Source organism: Rana temporaria, chromosome 10 (assembly GCF_905171775.1).
Source record: "Rana temporaria chromosome 10, aRanTem1.1, whole genome shotgun sequence".
Lineage (NCBI taxonomy): Eukaryota > Metazoa > Chordata > Amphibia > Anura > Ranidae > Rana > Rana temporaria.
The window spans coordinates 11,533,656-11,556,067 of NC_053498.1; the positions used below are offsets into that span (position 1 = coordinate 11,533,656).

The following is a 22,412-nucleotide window of genomic DNA, read 5'->3' on the forward strand; positions in this document are numbered from 1 at the left end:
GATCTGTGCGTGTAAACATATGCCTGACGAAGGGGCCCTGCGTGGCTCCGAAACATTGCACTCTCTTTGTGTTGTGATCATGCAATAAAACATCCGTTTGGACGCTATTTATGTCGTTCCATGGTGTGCTGGCAAATATTTCTACTAAACACACAGATCCACGTGCTGTCAGGGAGAGGAGACCGATGCTGTTCCCTTGTACATAGGGACACCGATCGGTCACCTCCCCCAGTCACCCCCTCCCCCCACAGTAAGAATTACTCCTAGGTAACACAATTAACCCCTTCCTCGCCCCCTAGTGTTAACCCCTTCCCTGCCAGTCACATTTACACAGTAATCAGTGCATATTTTTTTAGCACTGATCGCTGTATAAATGTGAATGGTCTCAAAAATGTGTCAAAAGTGTCCGATGTGTCCGCCATAATGTCGCAGTCCCAATAAAAATCACAGATTGCCGCCATTACTAGTAAAACAAAATAAAAAAAAATGTCATAATTCTGTCCCCTATTTTGTAGGCACTATGGCCCGGATTCACAAAGGAATTACGACAGCGTATCTCCAGATACGCAGTCGTAACTCTGAGTGCGGGCCGTCGCAACTCGGCGCCTGATTCGTAGAATCAGATACGCCTCACAGTTGCCAAGATACGAGCGGCGTAAGTGAGAGGCTAGTATTTCCTTACTCTGATCTGCACAACTACACTGAATGATCGTGCGGTGGACTGCAGCATCATCCTTTGTTCAAGCACTATTGCACTTTTGGGGAAAGATTGAATCAAGCACTTGATTGTTCAAACTTGAATTTAATTTATTATTTATTCCTTACACAGCACTGTGCACTTTGGAAAATCCCTGCAAGCACATTTTTTTTGCCTGAACATTATTTATATATTTATTCACCTGCACAATTTTCGGTGCACGTTATATATTTTTATATTTTTATATTTTTATATTTATATTTGAGTATTATATTTTTTTACATTTCAAGGTGTTTTCTCACCCTCTTTGTCTTGGATCTCCATATACTTTTATACACCTTATTATAATTTTTTGCACATTTATTGTCTGCACTGGATTCTATCACACAATATTGCAATTGTTTAACAATATTGAATGACTATTATTTGTTGTTTTAGTCAGATATTTTTTTTTTTGGATTTCATTATTTTCACAATTTCCATCCTTCACATCATGGTTGTTGATGTATGAGGGGTTTTTGAGGAAATAGGAGTGGAACACGTTTTATTAGATACACTGGTCAAGTTTCATGCGTTGCTGTGCGTATTATATCTTTTGATTATTCAGTCCTTAACTGGCAAGCGCCATTACACCCCCCTCTTTACATATGCTATTCGGTGCGTGAGCACTTTACAGTAGTGGCTGCTGCTTTTAATATAAATTTTATAGTGATTTTAATATTTTATTCTAAACATTATTTTAGTGCCCCTGGTTAGTTTTGTTTTGTGCATTAGTTCTCCCCTTGTTACGTAAGTCTCCTACGCTGTCGTATCTTAGGGTGCATATTTACGCTGGCCGATAGGTGGCACTTCCGTATATTTCCACATCGAATATGCTAATTAGCTAGATACGCCGATTCACGAACGTACGTGTGCCCGGCGTATCAAGATACGTCGTTTACGTAAGACATACGCCGGCATAAAGTTACCCCTCATAAAGCAGGGGTAAGTCATGTTAGGTATGGATGTCGGAAACGTACGAACTGCATCGTATTTTACGTCGTTTGCGTAAGTCGTCCGTGAATTGGGCTGTGCGTAGGTTACGTTCACGTCGACTAAGCATTGAGCGGGCGTAATTTACTTTGAAAATTCAACGTGATACTGAGCAGTAAAGCGTCATTTACGTGGGGTCACAACACATTTACATACAACACGCCCCCTAACAGACTAGTTTGAATTAGGCGGTGTCATGCCTTCATTAAATAAGGCTCATATAGGTAGATTCAGGTAGGGGCGCGCAACTATAAGGCGGCGTAGCCTAGCGTGTTTACACTACGCCGCCTTAAGTAAGAGAGGCAAGTACTGTATTCTCAAAGTACTTGCCTCCTTACTTAGGGCGGCGTAGCGTAAATGCGGCGGGCGTAAGGGCGCCTAATTCAAATGTGCTTGAGGGGGGCGTGTTTTATGTCAATGAGGCTTGACCTCACGTTTTTTACCTTTTTTTTCTTAATGCGCATGCGCCAGGCGCCTACATTTCCCAGGGTGCATTGCGGCTAAGTACGCCGCACGGGCCTATTGATTTCGACGTGGACGTAAACGACGTAAATCACGATTCGCGGACGACTTACGCAAGCGACGTAAAAAATGTGAATCTTGCGGCGGGAACGGCGGCCATACTTTAACATTGTTATTCCACCTAATAGGTGGAATAACTTTAGGCCTGCTAATGCCTTACGGAAACGGCGTAAATCGACTGCGGCGGCCGGGCGTACGTTCGTGAATCGGCGTATCAACTCATTTACATATTCTACGCAGACCGCAATGGAAGCGCCACCTAGCGGCCATCCAAAATATTGCAATCTAAGGTAGGACGGCGCAAGCCGTCCTATCTTAGATATGTTTAAGCGTATCTCTGTTTGAGCATACGCTTAAACATAAGTCGGCGTAGATTCTGAGTTAGGTTGACTTATATAGTGATAAGTCGGCCTAACTCTACCTGAATCTACCTAGCTGTCTTCATTGGGGTTAACCACAAAAGGGATACGCCGGCGTATCCCTGTTTCTATCTGTTTCTATCCACAGAATCAGTTTCCAAGAGATAGACAGAAGATCCGACATGTGTAATTGAATTACACTGTCGGATCTTAAGGATGCAATTCTAGGCCGGCCGCTAGGTGGCGAGGCCATTGCAGACAGCCTAGAATATGCAAATGAACACTTACGGCGATCCACGAACGTTCCGACGGGCCCGTCGCGCTAATTCTACGTCGTTTACGTCGAGTTACGCCGTGTAAAAATAGGGCTGAGTCCTATTTGACTAAGCCCTATTAAGTATGGCCGTCGTTCCCGCGTCGAAAATTCAAACTCTACGTCGTTTGCGTAAGACGTCCGTGAATGGCGCTGGACGCCATTTACGTTACCGTCTAAGCAAATGACGTCGGAGCGACGTCTGTTAGCGCAATGCACGTCGGGTAAGTTACCCGACGGAGCATGCGCAGTACGTCCGGCGCGGGAGCGCGCCTAATTTAAATGGGACTCGCCCATTTGAATTGGCCCAACTTGCGCCGGACGGATATAAGTTACACCGCCGCAAATTTCCAGGTAAGTGCTTTGTGGATCGGCACCTAACTTGGCAACTTTGCGGCAGTGTAACTTAAATGGAAAAAGTTACGTTGCGCTGTCTGGCTGTGGATCTGGCCCATTGACTTTAGTTTGTTTGAATTAAATCAATGCTGCCATCTAATGGACATTCTTTTTAACTGCACCTGTTCTATCTTAATACAGTCAGTTAGAATAGTTTATTATTTTGGTCCATGCAAGCCTCCGTATTTCTATCCCATAAAGGCTTTGCAGCATCTCCAGGCCTTTCTTTCCATTTTCTCCTTGGAAGCAAGCACATGTCTGCTGAGTTTTATCCCACGTCAGCCATACCAATCCATCTCCGGTACGTTTATCTTTGTGTCTCTACCTAGGTAGTTAGGGATGCTCTAATTGTGTGATTATTTATTAATTGTACTTGTTTGTATCTGTTTCAGTTTTACTCTGTCTTGTACTAATAAAAGTTCAAAAGGATTCCGCGCCTACTGGAATGCATTGGTATGAGAGGAGTTAACAGTGTGCCCGAATACACATCAGTCACGTGTAGTGAGGGGCATAACAGTAAAACGGAGGCTTCTAAACATGGCTAGCATACAGAACTTCCAGCAAAACGAAGGCTTCTAAGCACGGCCAGCATACAGAACGCCATAAAAACCAAGGCTTCTAAAGCACGGCTACCATACAGAACGCCAAAGAGACAACAGTGTTATCAGCTTCCATATACAGCTAGACACCATGTCGCAGACAAAGTCAGAGCACCTCGTGACATGGTCAGAAGTCTACTCCACGAGCACAAGGAGGTCAGTGAAAAGCGAAACAATCGCCATTGCCCACGCAAAAGCAGAATCTGCAAAGGTGAAAGCTGACTTTGCAGCAAAAGAGGCAGAAGTAAAGGCTGGGTTTGCTGAAAAAGAGATGCAACTCAAATTAGAGAAGTTACACATGGAAACTGAATCTGAGAAGTTACGCATGGAAACTGCATTAGAGAAGTTACGCATGGAAACTGCATTAGAGAAACTAGCTGCAGAGAAGGAGTCAGCGGCTGCTGCAGCCGAGGCAGACATCCTAGAAGAACTTGCAAAGCCCACCAGTGAGCGGCGCAGCAACGTGCTAGGGGAAGAATCCGTTCCTCATGACAGTACAGAGTGTACCTCAGAATATGTGCGGCGACACGCCAAACCAGACAACTGCCCGCTTACAGCGCCAAGAGCGGAATCAACTCCCGCCATTCACACGCCTTATATCAAGCAAGAAAGTAAACTTGCCCTCAGTCAGTTTTCAGCACATTCTGCATCCAGGCTATCAAAACACTACGTCACAGTTGACCAAATCGAAAATGAAGAACAACAGGTTAAAAGACACAGCGACAGCATCTCTGATGACCGCATCTACTCCACAAGTTCCTGGCACAACAAAGCGCCCCCTGGCTACTCACACAACGATCAAGGTATGTCAGATCTCTTCAAGTTCTTATCATGACGTGAACTGTTAGCAAAGGGACTTGCAAAGTTTAACGATCGTCCTGAAAGTTATAGAGCATGGCGTTCGTCCTTCAGAAATGCAATGAGGGATCTTGGTTTTTAAAGCAAGTGAGGAAGCCAATACCTGGGGAATGAGTCATCAGAGCATGCAAGGAGGATCAGAGACATTAACATTAATTACCCAACCAAAGGGCTGAGCATGATATGGGAGAGGATTGATGAATGTTACGGTTCCCCAGAAGTTCTAGAAAACTCTCTTTTTAAAAGAATAGAGGACTTTCCCAAGATTCCTAACAAAGGATACCAGAAGCTGAGAGAATTGAGTGACCTAGTGACAGAACTCCAAATAGCCAAATCAGATGGAGACTTGGCAGGCCTTGCCTTTCTGGACACAGCCCGTGGTGTTAACCCTATAATGCAGAAGCTACCTTACAGCCTTCAAGAAACCTGGATTACAACTACAACTACAAGCAAAGGCACAACGTCCCCTTCCCACCATTCTCTTATTTTGTGGACTTTATTCGCCATCAAACAAAGGTTAAGAATGATCCTAGTTTTGACATTTCATCATCTGACTCTGCTCTCCCTAGGTCTAGTAAGCCTGCTCTAACCCGCAACTTCAAAGTCACACCTGTTGCAGTTCGCAAAACAAGTGTATCTCCAGCTGAGAATCCAGGCAGAGAGTGTCCTCTTCACAAGAAGCCTCATTCATTGTCAAAGTGCAGAGGTTTTAGAGAAAAGACTCTCCAAGATCGCAGAACCTTCCTCAAAGAAAACAGAATCTGTTACAGGTGCTGCACATCAACTTCTCACATCGGTAAAGACTGTAAGGTGAACATCAACTGCTCTGAGTGTAACAGCGCAGAGCACAACACAGCTCTACATCCAGGGCCAGCGCCATGGACTTTTACCCCCTCACGCCAGGTGTAAGAGCACGGCGGGGAGCAACAAGACACAGTACCTCCTTTAGTTACACCCCAGTGCACCCAAGTATGTGGAGAAGGTTCGTCTAACAAATCCTGCTCTAAGATTTGTCTTGTTACAGTTTACCCCACAGGCCACAGAGAAAAAGCAGTGAAGCTATACGTGATCCTGGACGATCAAAGCAACAGATCACTTGCCAGCTCAACCTTCTTTGACACCTTCAAAATAAAGGAAGCAAACTCTTCATACTTACTCAAGACTTGTACAGGGGTAAGTGAAGAAACTGGGAGAAGAGCCATTGGTTACCAAATCGAATCCTGTGATGGTCAGACAACCCTGCCTCTGACAACTCTAATCGAGTGCAATCAGTTCCCAACTGAAAGAGAGGAGATCCCTACACCAGAGGTGGCACTTCATCACAGACATCTGAAGGGCATAGCACACCTCATCCCAGAACTGGATCCCCAGGCTGAGATAGCACTTCTCCTTGGGAGGGACATCATCAGAGTTCACAAGGTGAGAAAACAAATCAATGGTCCCCACAACTCCCCCTATGCCCAGAAGCTAGATCTCGGATGGGTCATCATAGGCAACGTATGCCTAGGGAGTAGGGTTGTCCCGATACCGATACTAGTATCGGTATCGGGACCGATTCCGAGTATTTGCGGGAGTACATTATGGGGGGGAGACATGGCTGCATATGGGGGAGACATGGCTGCATATGGGGGACATGGCTGGATATGGGGGGGAGACATGGCTGCATGAGGGGGGATATGGGGGGAGACATGGCTGCATATGGGGGACATGGCTGGATATGGGGGGAGACATGGCTGGATATGGGGGGACATGGCTGCATATGGGGGGACATGGCTGCGTGGGGGGAGACATGGCTGGATATGGGGGGAGACATGGCTGGATATGGGGGGAGACATGGCTGGATATGGGGGGAGACATGGCTGCATCTGTGGGGGGACATGGCTGCATTTGTGGGGTGACATGGCTGCATTTGGGGACACATTTAAAAAAAAGTATCGGTATTCGGTATCGGCGAGTACTTGAAAAAAAGTATCGGTACTCGTACTCAGTCCTAAAAAAGTGGTATCGGGACAACCCTACTAGGGAGTGTTCACAAACAAACCAGCATGAACTCTCTCTTTACAAAGACACTAGAGGGTGGGCGTCCAATCTTATTTCATCCTTGCACCAACAGATTCCTCGTAAGAGAGAAGCCTGCCAGTGTAATTCATTCCAACCCTTACACCACCAATCTTCTTTGTGATGAAGACAGAGATCATTTAGGATGTTCAGTTTTCCAAGGGACTAAAGAAGATCACAAACTTGCCCCATCTATTGAAGATCATTTCTTCTTGAAAATAATGAGACAGGGATTCCACAAAAACAATGAAAACAGCGGGGTAGCACCCCTGCCTTTCAAAGCACAGAGACCCTGTCTTGCTAACAACAGAGAACAAGCTTTAAAGCGCTTTTCTTCCCTTAAACGCAATCTTCAAAGGAAGCCAGAAATAAAGGGCATTTCTTCTCATTCATGAGTAAGATGTTTGAGGATGGGTGTGGCCTGGACAGGCATGTGAGCGGTCGCATAGCACGGAGCTCCCGCTATCAATCCTCCATAGATCCTTCCCGCGGCGATCCTGCACAATAAAACGGACCGGAGGACTCACCATACCTTCCCCGGTGCGGCGGTGACAAAACCGAATCTTCCCCGGCTCCCGTAATGGCCCGCAAAGGCGATAAAGACGTGGCAGCGGCGGCGGCCCTGCACTTCCAAGATGGCGCCGGCCCCATCCTTCCACAGAGAGCTCCGCGCGGATGGGAGAAACCCCAGGAGACGGGCGGTAAGTCCACCAAGGCCCAGAAACAGCAGGGGATGGAGCAGCCCAAGGACATGCTGTATTATGCCCAGAAGCTGCAGGGCCCTAGCAGCTCCCTCCCACCACCGCTGCAAACTCCATTACATGAGGCTGGAGGGCAAGATGGCGCCTCCGCCCTAGATGACACGCTGCCTCTGGAGGTGTCCCAGGACCAGATCACTGATCTGTTTGAGAGGCCAGAGGATGCCCCACAGCCCACATTAAGTGAAATCCTGCAGGCAGTGCAGCGCTGCACGACATCTGTGACGGCTTCTGTGGATGGCCTGAAGCTGCAGTTTGGGGAACTGACAGAAACTGTGTCCTTCATAAGACAGGACATCCAGAAAATCAGGGAGCGGACCACAGCGGTGGAGGGACGCATTAGTGAGGTGGAGGACCAGATACCCCCCCTCGCCAGGGACACAAGATCGGCGTTGCAACAAGCGGCCCAGGCAAACGCAAAAACGGATGACATCGAAAACCGTTTGCGGAGAAACAACATACGCATCGTGGGGCTCCCCGAGAAGGTGGAGGGTAGGGACCCCACGGCCTTCGTGGAGTCATGGCTCCAGGAGATATTCAGCGAGGAAGCGTTCACCACGCTGTTTGCGGTGGAGAGGGCCCACCGCACACCTCCTAGACCTCTCCCGCCAGGCAACCCGCCTAGACCTATGCTTGCCAGGCTCATGAACTACAGGGACAGAGAAATCATACTCCGATTGGCACGGGACAATGGCGCAAGGGTCTCATTCTACCCGGACTTCTCGGCAGAAGTACAGCGCAGGAGAGCCAAATTCGCCGATGTAAAGAAACGTCTACAAAGGCTCCAAGTAACCTATGCCATGCTGTACCCGGCCAAGCTGAGGGTCACCGCCAGAGGCCAAGCAACTTTTTTTGAAACCGCTGCGGAGGCTGCTGATTGGCTGGACCGCAATGAACATGACCTGCGAAGGAGACGTGATGCGGACGAGGGAGACTGAAGCCCCGGACCACACTCGGTGGAACAGGTATGACACCTGCTGAAGGGGGAGTCTTTATTCACTACCTAAGAAGCGGGACATTTCTATTTTTCTTTTGGTTAGCGCTAGCTCAGAGCTTTTAAAGTTGATATTTCCCTATGATGGACTCTGAGCGGTTGTGGGGGAGGCTCTCCCACTGTGTCGCGCAAGTTCGAGAACGACCCCATTTGAAGGGGTGGACTGATCGGTGCCCAGTTGGCACGGAGTCCCAGAGACTGTGTTCATTTGTTCATTTGTTTGTCGTTCCCGTGCCGAGTTTTGAATTTTTTACGTCGTTTGCGTAAGTCGTTCGCGAATACGGCCGGACGTAATTTACGTTAACATTCAAACCAATGACATCCTTGCGACGTCATTTGGAGCAATGCATGCTGGGAAAATTTGCGGACGGCGCATGCGCTGTTCGATCGGCGCGGGGACGCGCCTGATTTAAATAGTACACGCCCCCTAGCCGTGGAATTTGAATTCCGCCGGGGGATTTACGGTACGCCGCCGCAACTTTAGAGGCAAGTGCTTTCTGAATAAAGCACTTGCTTCAAAAAATAGCGGCGGCGTAACGTAAATCAGATAGGTTACGCAGATCTAAAGATCCGCTAACCTATCTGAATCTAGCCCACAGAGTCTCTAAACTATGGCCCATATGCTGGATTTTTTACACTACTAATGGCCGTTGAACAGCAACTTTAACCGCTTGCCGACCGCCGCATGCAGATATACGTCATCAGAATGGCACGGGCAGGCAAAAAGGACGTGTATATATACGTCCCCTTTAAGAAGCGCCATTGTGGACGTGCACGTGCTGCCGCAAGCTCCGTGACTCCGACCGTGGGTCCCGTGGACTCGATGTCCGCGGGCATTCCCTGCGATCATGTCACGGTGAGGAAGGAGGGGGAAATGATGATGTAAACAAGCATTTCCCCAGTCTTCCTAGTGACAGAACAGTGACCACAGCTTCCTGTAATCGGAAGCGGTGATCACTGTCATGTCACACACAGCCCATCCCCCCTACGGTTAGAAGCACTCCCTATGGCACATTTAATCCCTACAGCGCCACCTAGTGGTTCACCCCTTCGCTGCCAGTGTAATTTTCACAGTAATCAGTGCATTTTTATACCACCGATCGCTGTAAAAATGACAATGGTCCCAAAATAGTGTCAAAAGTGTCCGATGTGTCCGCCATAATGTCGCAGTAAAAAAAAAAATATTAATAAAAATGCCATAAAACTACCCCCTATTTTGTAGACGCTATAACTTTTGAGCAAACTGATCAATAAACGCTTATTGCGATTTTGTTTTTACCAAAAATATGTAGAAGAATATGTATCGGTCTAAACTGTGGAAAAACATTTTTTTTTTAGATTTTTGGGGGATATTTATTATAGCAAAAAGGAAAAAATATTGAATTTTTTTCAAAATTGTCACAGAGGTGATCAAATACCACCAAAAGAAAAAAGGACGTAAATTTTGTATGGGAGCCACGTCGCAGTTGTCAGTTTAAGCGACGCAGAGCCGAATCACAAAAAGTGGCCTGGTCTTTGACCAGCAAAATGGTCCGGGGCTTATAAGTGGTTATAGCAGGACTGTGATAGTGCAGCAGGCAAACTGACACTAACTTACACTGAGTGGGAGCTAACTAACTGCCACTGACATCACCAGTGAGACTAACATAGTGATCAGTGATAATACAGTGCATCCGGAAAGTATTTACAGTGCTTCACTTTTTCCACATTTTGTTATGTTACAGCCTTATTCCAAAATTAATAAAATGTATTATTTTCTTTACAATTCTACACACAATACCTCATAATGACGACATGAAAGAAGTTTGTTTGAAATCTTTGCACATTTATTAAAAATAAAAAAATCCCATGTACATAAGTATCACAGGCTCCTCCCATGTACATAAGTATTCACAGCCTTTGCTCAATACTTTGGTCCCTGGGGTCCCTTACATGTGTAATGCTTGTACCCCCCCTGATGGTGGCCCTGCTTACCTCCACAAGGTTGCACAGTCAGTAGGGTTGCCACCTGTCCGGGATTCACCCAGACAGTACGGGTCTTGAATCATGTGCCCGGGTTTTGTACTGCTTGACACCCGGGCACATTACACAGCGCAGACTAGGGATAGACCATCTGGGCAGGGGGAACATTAAAACACCTGCCACTGTGGAGACAGCAGAAGAGGTATTTCTTCTAAATACACAGTGCCTGTGGTGTGTGTTAAAAACCCATGTCTGTACAAGAACACTTGTCTGTACAAACATCCCAAATGCTCAGTCCAGATAATGTGACGTCATTTATGAGCATTCATGTAACCCTGTGTATGGTCTGATTGTACAGAGTGACTCTGAGCTTGGATAGCACAGTGTTGCATGAATGGTCATCCATTAACTTCACATCATCCAGGTATACAGAGTGCTAGGAGCCGGATTTCAGTATATAGATCTATACCGTATTTATCGGGGTATTGCGCGCTCCCGCGTATAGCGCGCACCCCTAAATTTGCCCCCATTCCTGTGGAAAAAAAGATTTTTTTTGTACTTACAGTTTTGGTGTCTTGCGCGGCATCCATCGGCGGGTCCGGCGTCCGTCTGCGGCTTCGGGTGTCCTCTTCATCGGGTCCGGCGTCCTCGCGTCCTCCCCGCTCGTTTCCCGCGCCGAGTTTTGAATACTGCGCCGGCATATACCGAGCGCAGTACACTCGGGCAGGCTCGGCAACTGTCGCGCTCACGTCCTGTACGTCCAGGACGTGAGCGCGGAAGAAGCCGAGACTGGCCGACTATACCCGAGTGTACTGCGCTCGATATATGTCGGCGCAGTATTCAAAACTCGGCGCGGGAAAGCGGGTATCGGCGTATATCGCACACCCACGATTTTGCCCCGATGTTCAGGGCAAAAAAGTGCGCGGTATACGCCGATAAATACGGTACTTCTTATACCTGATTGTTTTCATTATAGACATCGCTATCTGACCACTTTTCTTAGCCCCCCACTCCCCCCAGCTTACATCACCCCCAGACCACTTCATACAGACACCGCTCAGAGCTGCTTCTTAACCCCCCATCTGAGAGACATCATTCCATGGTCACTTACCTTCCCTTCTCTACCCAACATCGCTCCCTGGTAACCCCATAGACACTGCAAGAAATCCCTCTCCATACTGCCCCCATCATACCCTCATCATACCCACCACAGTCCTCTCCTGTACATACTGCCCCCATTATACCCACCACAGTCCTCTCCTGTACATACTGCCCCATCATACCCACCACAGTCCTCTCCTGTACATACTGCCCCCATCATACCCACCACAGTCCTCTCCTGTACATACTGCCCTCATCATACCCACCACAGTTCTCTCCTGTACGTACTGCCCCCATCATACCCACCACAGGCCTCTCCTGTACGTACTGCCCCCATCATACCCACCAAATTCCTCTCCTGTACATACTTCCCCCATCATACCCTCCAAATTCCTCTCCTGTACATACTGCCCCCATCATGCCCACCACAGTCCTTTCCTGTATGTACTGCCCCCATCATACCCACCACAGTCTTCTCCTGTACATACTGCCCCCATCATACCCACCACAGTCCTCTCCTGTACGTACTGCCCCCAGCATACCCACCACAGTCCTCTCCTGTACGTACTGCCCCCATCATACCCACCACATTCCTCTGATGTACATACTGCCCCCATCATACCCACCACAGTCCTCTCCTGTATATACTGCCCCCATCATACCCACCACAGTCTTCTCCTGTACGTACTGCCCCCATCATACCCACCACATTTCTCTCCTGTATGTACTACCCCCATCATACCCACCACATTCCTCTCCTGTACGTACTGCCCCCATCATACCCACCACACATCTCTCCTTTACGTACTGCCCCCATCATACCCTCCGCACTCCTCTCCTGTACATACTGCCCCCATCATACCCACCACAGTCCTCTCCTGTACATACTGCCCCCATCATACCCACCAAATTCCTCTCCTGTACATACTTCCCCCATCATACCCTCCAAATTCCTCTCCTGTACATACTGCCCCCCACAGTCCTTTCCTGTATGTACTGCCCCCATAATACCCACCACAGTCCTCTCCTGTATGGTACTGCCCCCATCATACCCACCACAGTCCTCTCCTGTACGTACTGCCCTATCATACCCACCACACTCCTCTCCTGTATATACTGCCCCCATCATACCCACCACACTCCTCTCCTGTATGTACTGCCCCCATCATACCCTCCACGCACCTCTCCTGCTGTGCATTGCTTTGTACAGCGGTAATACATTGAATGTACTACAAAAAAAATGGTGTGCGCTACTGAAGTGTTCAGGTTTGGCTTGACGAAAAGGTGGCAACCCTAACAGTCAGGCTGACCCATTGGGCTGGCTCTGCTCCCTAGTCGGGTTGCTCTACTCCCCTCTCACTTTCTGCTCTCAGCTTTCGCACTCCACTGTGCCTCCATCTTTCCTCTTCCCCTCCTACCTCTCGCCTCTCTCCCTTTTCCATATGACCCTTGACCCTCTATCCCCTCCCCTTTTTCCCTTCTGTACACACTCCTTCCCCCTAGTTATCACCCGGTCATGGGCTGTTCTGATCAGATACTGTGAATATCCTAATGAGCATTACTTACTTCATATGTCCCACGATTGGGCCCAACTGGCTTTTGGAATCCCCCGCCTCCCAACCAGCTATAAAATGTAAAAATTTGTTGTATAGCTCTGCATACACTTACTATAAGTTTTAGGTCATGCAAGCAATTGTTTGGAGGCCTCCCCGGCTCCTCACACCAATATTTGTCCTGTACCGTGCCACTTTAGTGCCTTATTTACTGTGCATTGCCGGAGTATTTGATATGTTTACACCATCTCACGACCACTTTTGATCTTTCTGTCTGATTTTTATTATGTATCTATGCTAATTGTGTTGACTGTTAACTGCACTTTCTATGAAAATAAAGGAATTACAAAAAAAAAAATGTGTGCCTAACCAGTGTTAAAGTGATTGTAAAGGATTACCTTGTAAAAAAAAACTTTTTTTAAAATAGAAATGAAAAAGGCAAAATATTTTCGCATATAGATATAAAAAAACATCGTAAATACCTTGTTTTCCCTTTATAAGTGATCACATTCAGGAATATGAAGTGTTGGGGTAACAAACGCTTTAAACTTAGAGGGAAGGTCAGATACAAGAGGTAATCCTCATCTGGAATATGCAGTTCAGTTTTGGGCCGCAGTTCTCAAAGAGGATATCGGGGGAACTGGAGAAAGTGCAGAGAAGAGCAACCAAACTGATAAGAGGCATGGAGGAGCTCAGCTATGAGGAAAGATTAGAGGAACTGAATTTATTCTCTCTTGAGAAGAGGAGATTAAGGGGGGATATGACCAACATGTACAAATATTTAAGGGGTCCATATAGTGAACTTGGTGTTGAGTTATTCACTTTACGGTCAACACTGAGGACAAGGGGGAACTCTTTACGTCTAGAGGAAAAGAGATTTCATCTCCAAATACGGAAAGGTTTGTTCACAGTAAGAGCTGTGAAAATGTGGAACAGACTCCCTCCAGACGTGTTTCTGGCCAGCTCAGTAGGTTGCTTTAAGAAAGGCCTGGATACTTTCCTAAATGTACAGAATATAACTGAGTACTAAGATTTGAAGGTAAAGCTGATGCGGGGAAAATCCGATTGCCTCTCGGGGGATCAGGAAGGATTTTTTTCCCCTGCTGTAGCAAATTGGATGTCATGCTCTGCTGGGGTTTTTTTGCCTTCCTTTGGATCAACTGTGGGTATGGAGTTGGGTGTATGGGATTGTACTATGTTTTTTATTTTGTTTGTTTCTTTTTTTGTGGTTGAACTGGATGGACTTGTGTCTTTTTTCAACCTGACTAACTATGTAACTATGTAACATTGATTAGAAAGGAGCATATCTTGGAGATGTTGCGGAGGTTAAGGCAGCAAATTATTGATAGCGATAGGATGTGAGGCCGAAAAGGTTAGTTCGGAGTCCAGGATTACACCTAGGACCTTGGTGTGGGGGGACGGAATGATAGTTGAGCCGTTGATATTGACAGAGAAATTAGGGGAAGTGGCACGTGTGGGAGGAAATATCATGGGCTCAGTTTTGGATGGGTTGAGTTTGAGGAATTGATGTGACATCCAGGCTGATATGTCTGCTAGTAAGTTGGTGATGCCGAGGAGACAGATGGAGAGAGCTGGGGGGTGGAGACATAGATTTGGGTGTCATCAGCATAGAGATAATATTGAAAGCCATAGGAGGCCATCAACTGATCCAGGGAGGTGGTGTAGATTGAGAAAAGGAGAGACTTATATACCTGTTGGTGTTGCTGCTTGGTAATCAATGCACATTCGCTCATTTCCACTGCATTTTATATTAATCTGTGGTTTACAGTACGAAGATTTCACATCCCTGCATGTTGGGCATGTCATTGCATTGGCTTCAGGACTGTTAGCCGGCACTGCGAGAAAAGAGAAAATAAAGTGAAGTAGAGGCTAGTAGGTGAAATCACAATTTGCAGGGGGTGGTGCAGGCAAACAATATACACTATATTACAAAAAAGTATTGGGACACCTGCCTTTACACACACATGAACTTTAATGGCATCCCAGTCCGTAGTGTTCAATATTGAGTTGGCCCACCCTTTGCTATTATAACAGCTTCAGCCTGTTCTGGGAATGCTGTCCACAAGGTTTAGGAGTAGGGATGAGCTTCGAGTTCGAGTCAAACTCATGTTCGACTCGAACATTGCCTGTTCGCCTAATAGCGAACAATTTGGGGTGTTCGTGGCAATTTCGAAGAACGACAGAACACCCTGGAAAAGTCTATGGGAGAAATCTAAAGTGCAAATTTTAAAGGCTTATATGCAAGTTATTGTCCTAAAAAGTGTTTGGGTACCAGGTCCTGCCACAGGGGACATGTATCAATGCAAAAAAAGTTTTTTTCGGGAGCAGTGATTTTAATAATGGTTAAAGTGAAACAATAAAAGTGAAATATTCCTTTAAATTTTGTACCTAGGGGGTGTGTATAGTATGCCTGTAAAGCAGCGCTTGTTTCCCGTGCTTAGAACTGTCCCTGCACAAAGTGTCACTTCTGAATGAAAAAAAGGCATTTAAAATCACTTCTCCCGAAAAAACTGCCATTTTTTTAAAACTTTTTTTTTTTTGCATTGATACAGGTCCCCAAACACTTTTTAGGACAATAACTTGCATATTAGCCTTTAAAATTAGCACTTTAGATTTCAAACGTTCGAGTCCCATAGACTTTAATGGGGTTCTAAAGTTCACACAAACTTTTGGTCTGTTCCCAGGTTCTGGTGCGAACTGAACGGGGGGGGGGGGGGGGTGTTCGGCTCATCCCTATTTAGGAGTGTGTCTGTGGGAATGTCTGACCATTCTTCCAGAAGCTCATTCGTGAGGTCAGGCACTGATGTTGGACGGGAAGGCCTGGCTCACAGTCTCCGCTCTAATTTATCCCACAGTTAGTTGGGCCTTTCGAACCAACTCAAGGGTGACCTTCCCCGCAACAACCTTTCAGAAACGTTGCAATAGATAGTGGTCTATCCTATTATTGTTATCTATCTATTCTATAACATAAATTTGCTGGCCCCCACTCTCCCACACAGCTAGATCCTTTGAGGGGTGTTGGGAGTGGGGTGTTATCTCCTCTTACAGCAGCCATGTCCAAAGTCCGGCCCGCGTTCTGGTTTTGAACAGTCCTCCTGGTTGTTTGGACATATATATCTTTTGTGGCCGCCTGACGATCTCCCAGTGCTAAGGCCACAAAGATGTATATGCCCTGGAGGACAGGGAGGAGGCGGGACGAGCGCCGTACACACACAGGAGAATTTCCTGTTTACAGCTGGCCTCTGTAATAGGAAATCCCATCTCCGGCGCTGCCATTGGACGACTGTTCTGTCCATCAAAAGAGGCAGAACTTTCTATTAAAGAGGCCGCCATGTAAACAGGAGAATCTCCTGTAGATAATCTTTGGCACACGTTGGTGCATTCCTGGCAATGGTGGGTGAATTCCTGGCAATGGTGGGTGCATTCCTGGCAATGGTGGGTGCATTCCTGGCAATGGTGGGTGCTGCATTCCTAGCAATGGTGAGGCTACATTGATGGCAATGGTGGATCTGCAGATGGGCACCTGTGGGGCTGCAGACGGGCACTGACCCTTATTTTGCTTCACAGTTATACACCAATGAATACGGTATATCCAAATAATACGCCCAAGCTTCTCTCTTCACCACACACAGCCACAATGACAAGAGAATTCTTGTTGGGCCGTGTATTAGTTGCTCGAACGAACACACTTAGACCAAATTGTTATGGTTCAAAGAATGTCAGGCAAAATGGTCGGCCCTCACGCATGTTCACTTCATCAAATCTGGCACTCTTTGAAAAAAGTTTGGACACCCCCGTCCTACAGTATATAAAGACGTTATAGACACACCACTGAGGGTATGTTAGATCTCATTGTGTACTAAAGCCTTGTTTGATACAGCCTGTTGTTGTGTTTTTGATACAACATATTAACCTGTAACTGTGTTATTGTATTTTCACTGAAAATTCAATAAAAATTATTGAAAGTAAAAAGAAAAGAGGTTGAATATATGGGAACTTACATTTTGGTAGAGATGGAGTGCAGTCGTCGGTGTAGCAACAAGAAATCCCAATCTTCTTAGTACCACTAATATGGCTGATGCTGCCCACTTTATTACAGTACTCTGTACCTATACAAACCTTCCAATAGTCTCTAGAGGTTTTTCCATCTGTCCAGTGGGAATAAAACATATGTAAATTACATTTATAATCAATAAAAACACTAATACCCATCATTATTGATCATCATCGAAGTAATAAAGTGTATACATGGCCAAAACATTTTTACCTCTACGATTAGGCCCGGCCCGTGGGTGGGTGATGTGAAAGAAAATGCTACCGGCATAAAGGAAACAAATATCGTATATACTCGAGTATAAGCCGAGTTTTTAAGCACTTTTTTTGTGCAGAAAATGCCCCCCTCGGCTTATACTCGAGTCACCTTTTTGAGCCTGATCTCCTGGACTTTGGGGACCCGGTATTGTCCGGCCGTAGCTCCCCTGGACCCCAATCTTGGCACACATGTAGCCCCACTCTTTCTCTATAAGTGTGCAAAGTTTGTTGCCCAGGGGACCTACGGCCAGGGAGCACCCATTTTTCAAAGTCGGGCACCGCCTCCATAGACTCCTATGTTAAACGGTAATTTCTCCGGTAAATTTGGGGACCCGGTACCACCTGGCCGTAGGTCCCCTGGACCCGAAACCTGGCACACACGTAGCCCCAGTTCTCCTCTACAAGTGTGCAATGCTTTCTGTCTGGGGGACCTACGGCTGGGAAGCACCGATTTTTCAAAGCCGGGCACCCCTTCTATATACTCCCATGTTAAACGTAAGTCTAGTCATGGGCACAGTGAGGTATGGGCACAGTGAGGCATGAACATGGACACAGTGAGGCAAAGTGAGGAACAGTGAGGCATGCAGATGGGCACCCTAGGCTTATACTCGAGTCAATACGTTTTCCCAGTTTTTTTGTGGTAAAATTAGGTGTCTCGGCTTATATTCGGGTCGGCTTATACTCGAGTATATACGGTAGACCTCTATGGATTCAGTCATTTTATTGCCAAAAACTACGATTTTTACAATCTGAGACCATTGCAAGTCCCATTGCAACCCAATAGACTTTTACTTCCTAAGCCAGGCATGTCCTAAGTCCGGCCCGCGTTCCCACAAATATAGCTTTCTTTTGGTGGTATTTGATCACCTATGCGGTTTTTATTTTCTGCTAAAAATAAATAAAAAAAGGCCGAAAATGTTGAAAAATTAAGTTTTTTTGTTTCAGTTACAAAACTTTGTAAATAACTATGTTTTCTCCTTTACGAATGGACAATGATGGGCGCTGATAGGTGGCACAGATATGCAGCACTGATGGGCACTGATAGGTGGCACAGATGGGCACAGAGAGGCAGCATGGATGGGCGCGGATAGGTGGCACGGATGGGCACTGATAGGCGGCATGGATGGGCACTGATAGGCAACATGGATGGGCACTGATAGGCGGCATGGGTGGGCACTGATAGGTGGCATGGATGGGAAAGGATGGGCACTGATAGGTGGCACGGATGTACTGTAATGTATTGTACTGATGGATGCCAAACAATAATGCCTGCCAATCAGTGATGCCCATTGTGGGCACTGATTAGCATCCATTATGGGCACTGAATGGCATCCATTAGGGGCACTGATTGGCATCCCTGGTGGTCTAGGGTGGCATACCTGGTGGTGGGTATCCCTGGTGGTCTGGTGGCATCCCTGGTGGTCCAGTGTGGGCACCCTCAAGGGGGCTGCGCTAATAACGGATCAGCACAAACCCCCCTGTCAGAGGAGCAGCCGATCGGCTCTCCTCTACTCGCGTCTGACAGACACAAGTGAGGAAAAGCCGATCACCGGCTCCTCCTGTTTACATCGTGATCAGCCGTGATTGGACACGGTTGATCACGTGGTAAAGAGTCTCGGTCAGAGACTCTTTACCTAGATCGGTGTTGCGGGGTGTCAGACTGACACCCTGCAACAACGATCGCCGCGATGCGCGCCCCCAGGGGCGTGCAGCGGCTCAATATCCTGAAGATGTCATATAACGTCTGGTCAGGATATTGAAACCACTTTGCCGCCGTCATTTTGCATAAGGCGGGCGACAAGTGGTTAAAGAGGCCACCAAGAAAAAAGGAGATTGTCCTGTATGTAATCTGTTGTTGCTCGTCCCCCCCCTCCCTCCCTGTCCCCTCTGAGGCTGCAGATCGGCAACGCTCAGGCTGCACTGATGGCAATGGTGAGTCTGCATTCATGGCAATGGTGGGTCTGCTGCATTCATGGCAATGGTGGGTCTGCTGCATTAATGGCAATTGTGGGTCTGCTGAATTCATGGCAATGGTGGGTCTGCTGCATTCATGGCAATGGCGGGTCTGCTGCATTCATGGCAACGGCGGGTCTGCTGCATTCATGGCAATGGTGGGTCTGCTGCATTCATGGCAATGGCGGGTCTGCTGCATTCATGGCAATGGTGGGGCTGCTGCAATTATGGCAATGGTGGGGCTGCTGTATTCATGGCAATGTGGGTCTTCTGCATTCATGGCAATGGTGGGGCTGCTGCAATTATGGCAATGGTGGGGCTGCTGTATTCATGGCAATGTGGGTCTTCTGCATTCATGGCAATGGTGGGTCTTCTGCATTCATGGAAATGGCGGGGCTGCTGCATTCATGGCATTGGCGGGGCTGCTGCATTCATGGCATTGGCGGGGCTGCTGCATTCATGGTAATGGTGGGGCTGCTGCATTCATGGTAATGGCGGGGGGCTGCTGCATTCATGGTAATGGCGGGGCTGCTGCATTCATGGCAATGGGGGGCTGCTGCATTCATGGCAATGGGGGGGTCTGCTGCACGTGGCAATGGTGGGGGCTGCTGCATTCATGGCAATGGTGGATCTGCTGCATTCATGGCAATGGTGGGCTGCTGCATTCATGGCAATGGTGGGCTTCACAGGTCTTAATTTAAAATTTAAAAATAAATCCTGAAACTTCCCTCTTAAAGTGAAGGTGCGTGTTATACGCCGATAAATACGATATATATCCAAATAATACGCCCAAGCTCATCTCTTTACCACACACAGCCACAAGGGCCGGAGAATTCTTGTTGGGCAGTGTATTAGTTGCTCGGAGGAACACACTTAGACTGAAATAGTCGGCCCTCACGCATGTTCACTTCATCAAATCTGGCCCTCTTTGAAAAAAGTTTGGACACCCCTGCCCTAGGCACAGGACTGGGCTCATGCTTTCTGGAACGGAATCATTTTGGGGTTGGAGCCTTGCTTCATGAGGATAAAAAGAACTCTACCACAAATATCAGTTACGTTGCCCACCTTCAGTGTTTTCTTGAAAAACCAAGCCGCAGGATCCATCATAGCATGTTTTGCTGACACCTTTGCATGTCGAATCCTTTCCCACACATTCGAGGCACGAGAGGGAATGTCCTGAATGTAAATTAGAAAGAAAAGATTATTATTGTTTATCTGTTAGAACTTAAAATGTATCTCCGACCAAAACTATTTTTTGTTTTGTTTTGGATGAAGTGAAAAGGGGTTAGAACCCCTCTTAAGTTTTTACTTCTATCTGGGGCTCCATTTGAGAGATCTCCCCTCACTTCCTGTCCTGCTGACAACATTTTTACCCAACCGAAAGTGGGCAGAACTCTCCAACGGCAACACAAACAAAAATGCTTTACTTTGGTATAGAAACAATGGAACCTCGGATTACGAGGATAATCGGTTCCAGGAGAATGCTTGTAATCCAAAGCACTCACATATCAAAGCGAATTTCCCTATAGAAGTCAATTGAAGCAAAAATAATTTGTTCCACATTGATTTCTATGGCGTGCAATACCGCATGTGGCCAAAGGTGGTGGAGGGGCGCCAGAGAGACTCAGAAATACTCAGAAACTGGTCGGCGGCATTCGGAAAGGCTCGAAAACACTCAGGAACGGAGTACAGTTGAACCTCGGATTACGATCATATTCCGTTCCAGGAGTATGCTTGTAATCCAAAGCACTTGCATCAGGGGTGTATTTAGGTTTTGTGCCGCCCTAGGCCTGGTGAAACTCGCGCACCCCCTACTTTATATATGACGCACCCCTTCCTTTTTAAGACCCACCCTGTCATTTTCATGAGATGAGGACAGAGGGACAGGATGGAATGAGGACAGAGGGACAGGATAGGATGAGGACAGAGGGACAGGATGGGATGAGGACAGGGGGACAGGATGGGATGAGGACATGGGGACAGGATGGGATGAGGACATGGGGACAGGATGGGATGAGCACAGAGGGACAGGATGGGATGAGCACAGGGGGACAGGGTGGGATGAGCACAGGGGGACAGGATGGGATGAGCACAGGGGGACAGGGTGGGATGAGCACAGGGGGACAGGGTGGGATGAGGACAGGGGGACAGGGTGGGATGAGGACAGGGTGACAGGGTTGGATGAGGACAGGGGGACAGGATGGGATGAGCACAGGGGGACAGGATGGGATGAGCACAGGGGGACGGGATGGGATTTTGCCGTCCCCCGCAAAGTGCCGCCCTAGGCCTGGGCCTTGTCGTCCTAGGCCATAATACATCACTGACTTGCATATCAAAGCGAATTTCCCCATAGAAGTCAATGGAAACGAAAAAAAAAAAAAAAAATCCGCATTGACTTCAATGGGGTGCAATACCGAATGCGGCCAGAGGTGGGGGGGGGGCAGAGAGTGCCGAAAATGTCCGAAAAGGCCCGAGGACACTTTCGGCTTGTTTCCTGCGCCCCCGTACCTCAGGCAAAATTAGGTACTGCAGGCCAATGTTCGGCTTTTTTTCGACTTCTGCGCCCACGTACCTCAAGCCAAATGAGGTACTGCAGGCCAATGTTCGGCTTTTTTCAGCTCCTGCGCCCCCGTACCTCAGGCCAAATGAGGTACTGCAGGCCTATTTAGCTTGAATTCTGCTCGTCTTGCGAGTCAACTGAGTCAGATTTTTTTTTTAAAAGTTGCTCGCAAATCAAAATGCTCTCAAACCAAGTTACTCTTAATCCGAGGTTCCACTGTATTTCTGAGTATTTCTGAATAAGTCGAATGGCTCCAGCGCCCCCACACCTCTGGCCAAATGCGGTACTGCACACCGCAGAGGCTTGAATCCTGCTCATTTTGCGAGACGGCACTCGCAAACCGAGTCAGGATTTAAAAAAAAATA

At 47.3% G+C, this 22,412-nt stretch overlaps 1 protein-coding gene across 1 annotated transcript in view; it reads right to left on the bottom strand.

Moving 5' to 3' along the window:
* LOC120916317 overlaps positions 1-22,412 on the bottom strand; it is a 48,445-nt gene that overhangs the window by 20,519 nt on the left and 5,514 nt on the right. The window contains exons 2-4 of the mRNA XM_040327223.1: positions 20,553-20,663; positions 17,225-17,371; positions 14,915-15,058 (exon numbers count right to left, since the gene is read on the bottom strand). Of these exons, the coding sequence (XP_040183157.1) occupies positions 14,915-15,058; positions 17,225-17,371; positions 20,553-20,663 (402 nt within the window). The remainder of the gene's footprint in view (positions 1-14,914; positions 15,059-17,224; positions 17,372-20,552; positions 20,664-22,412) is intronic.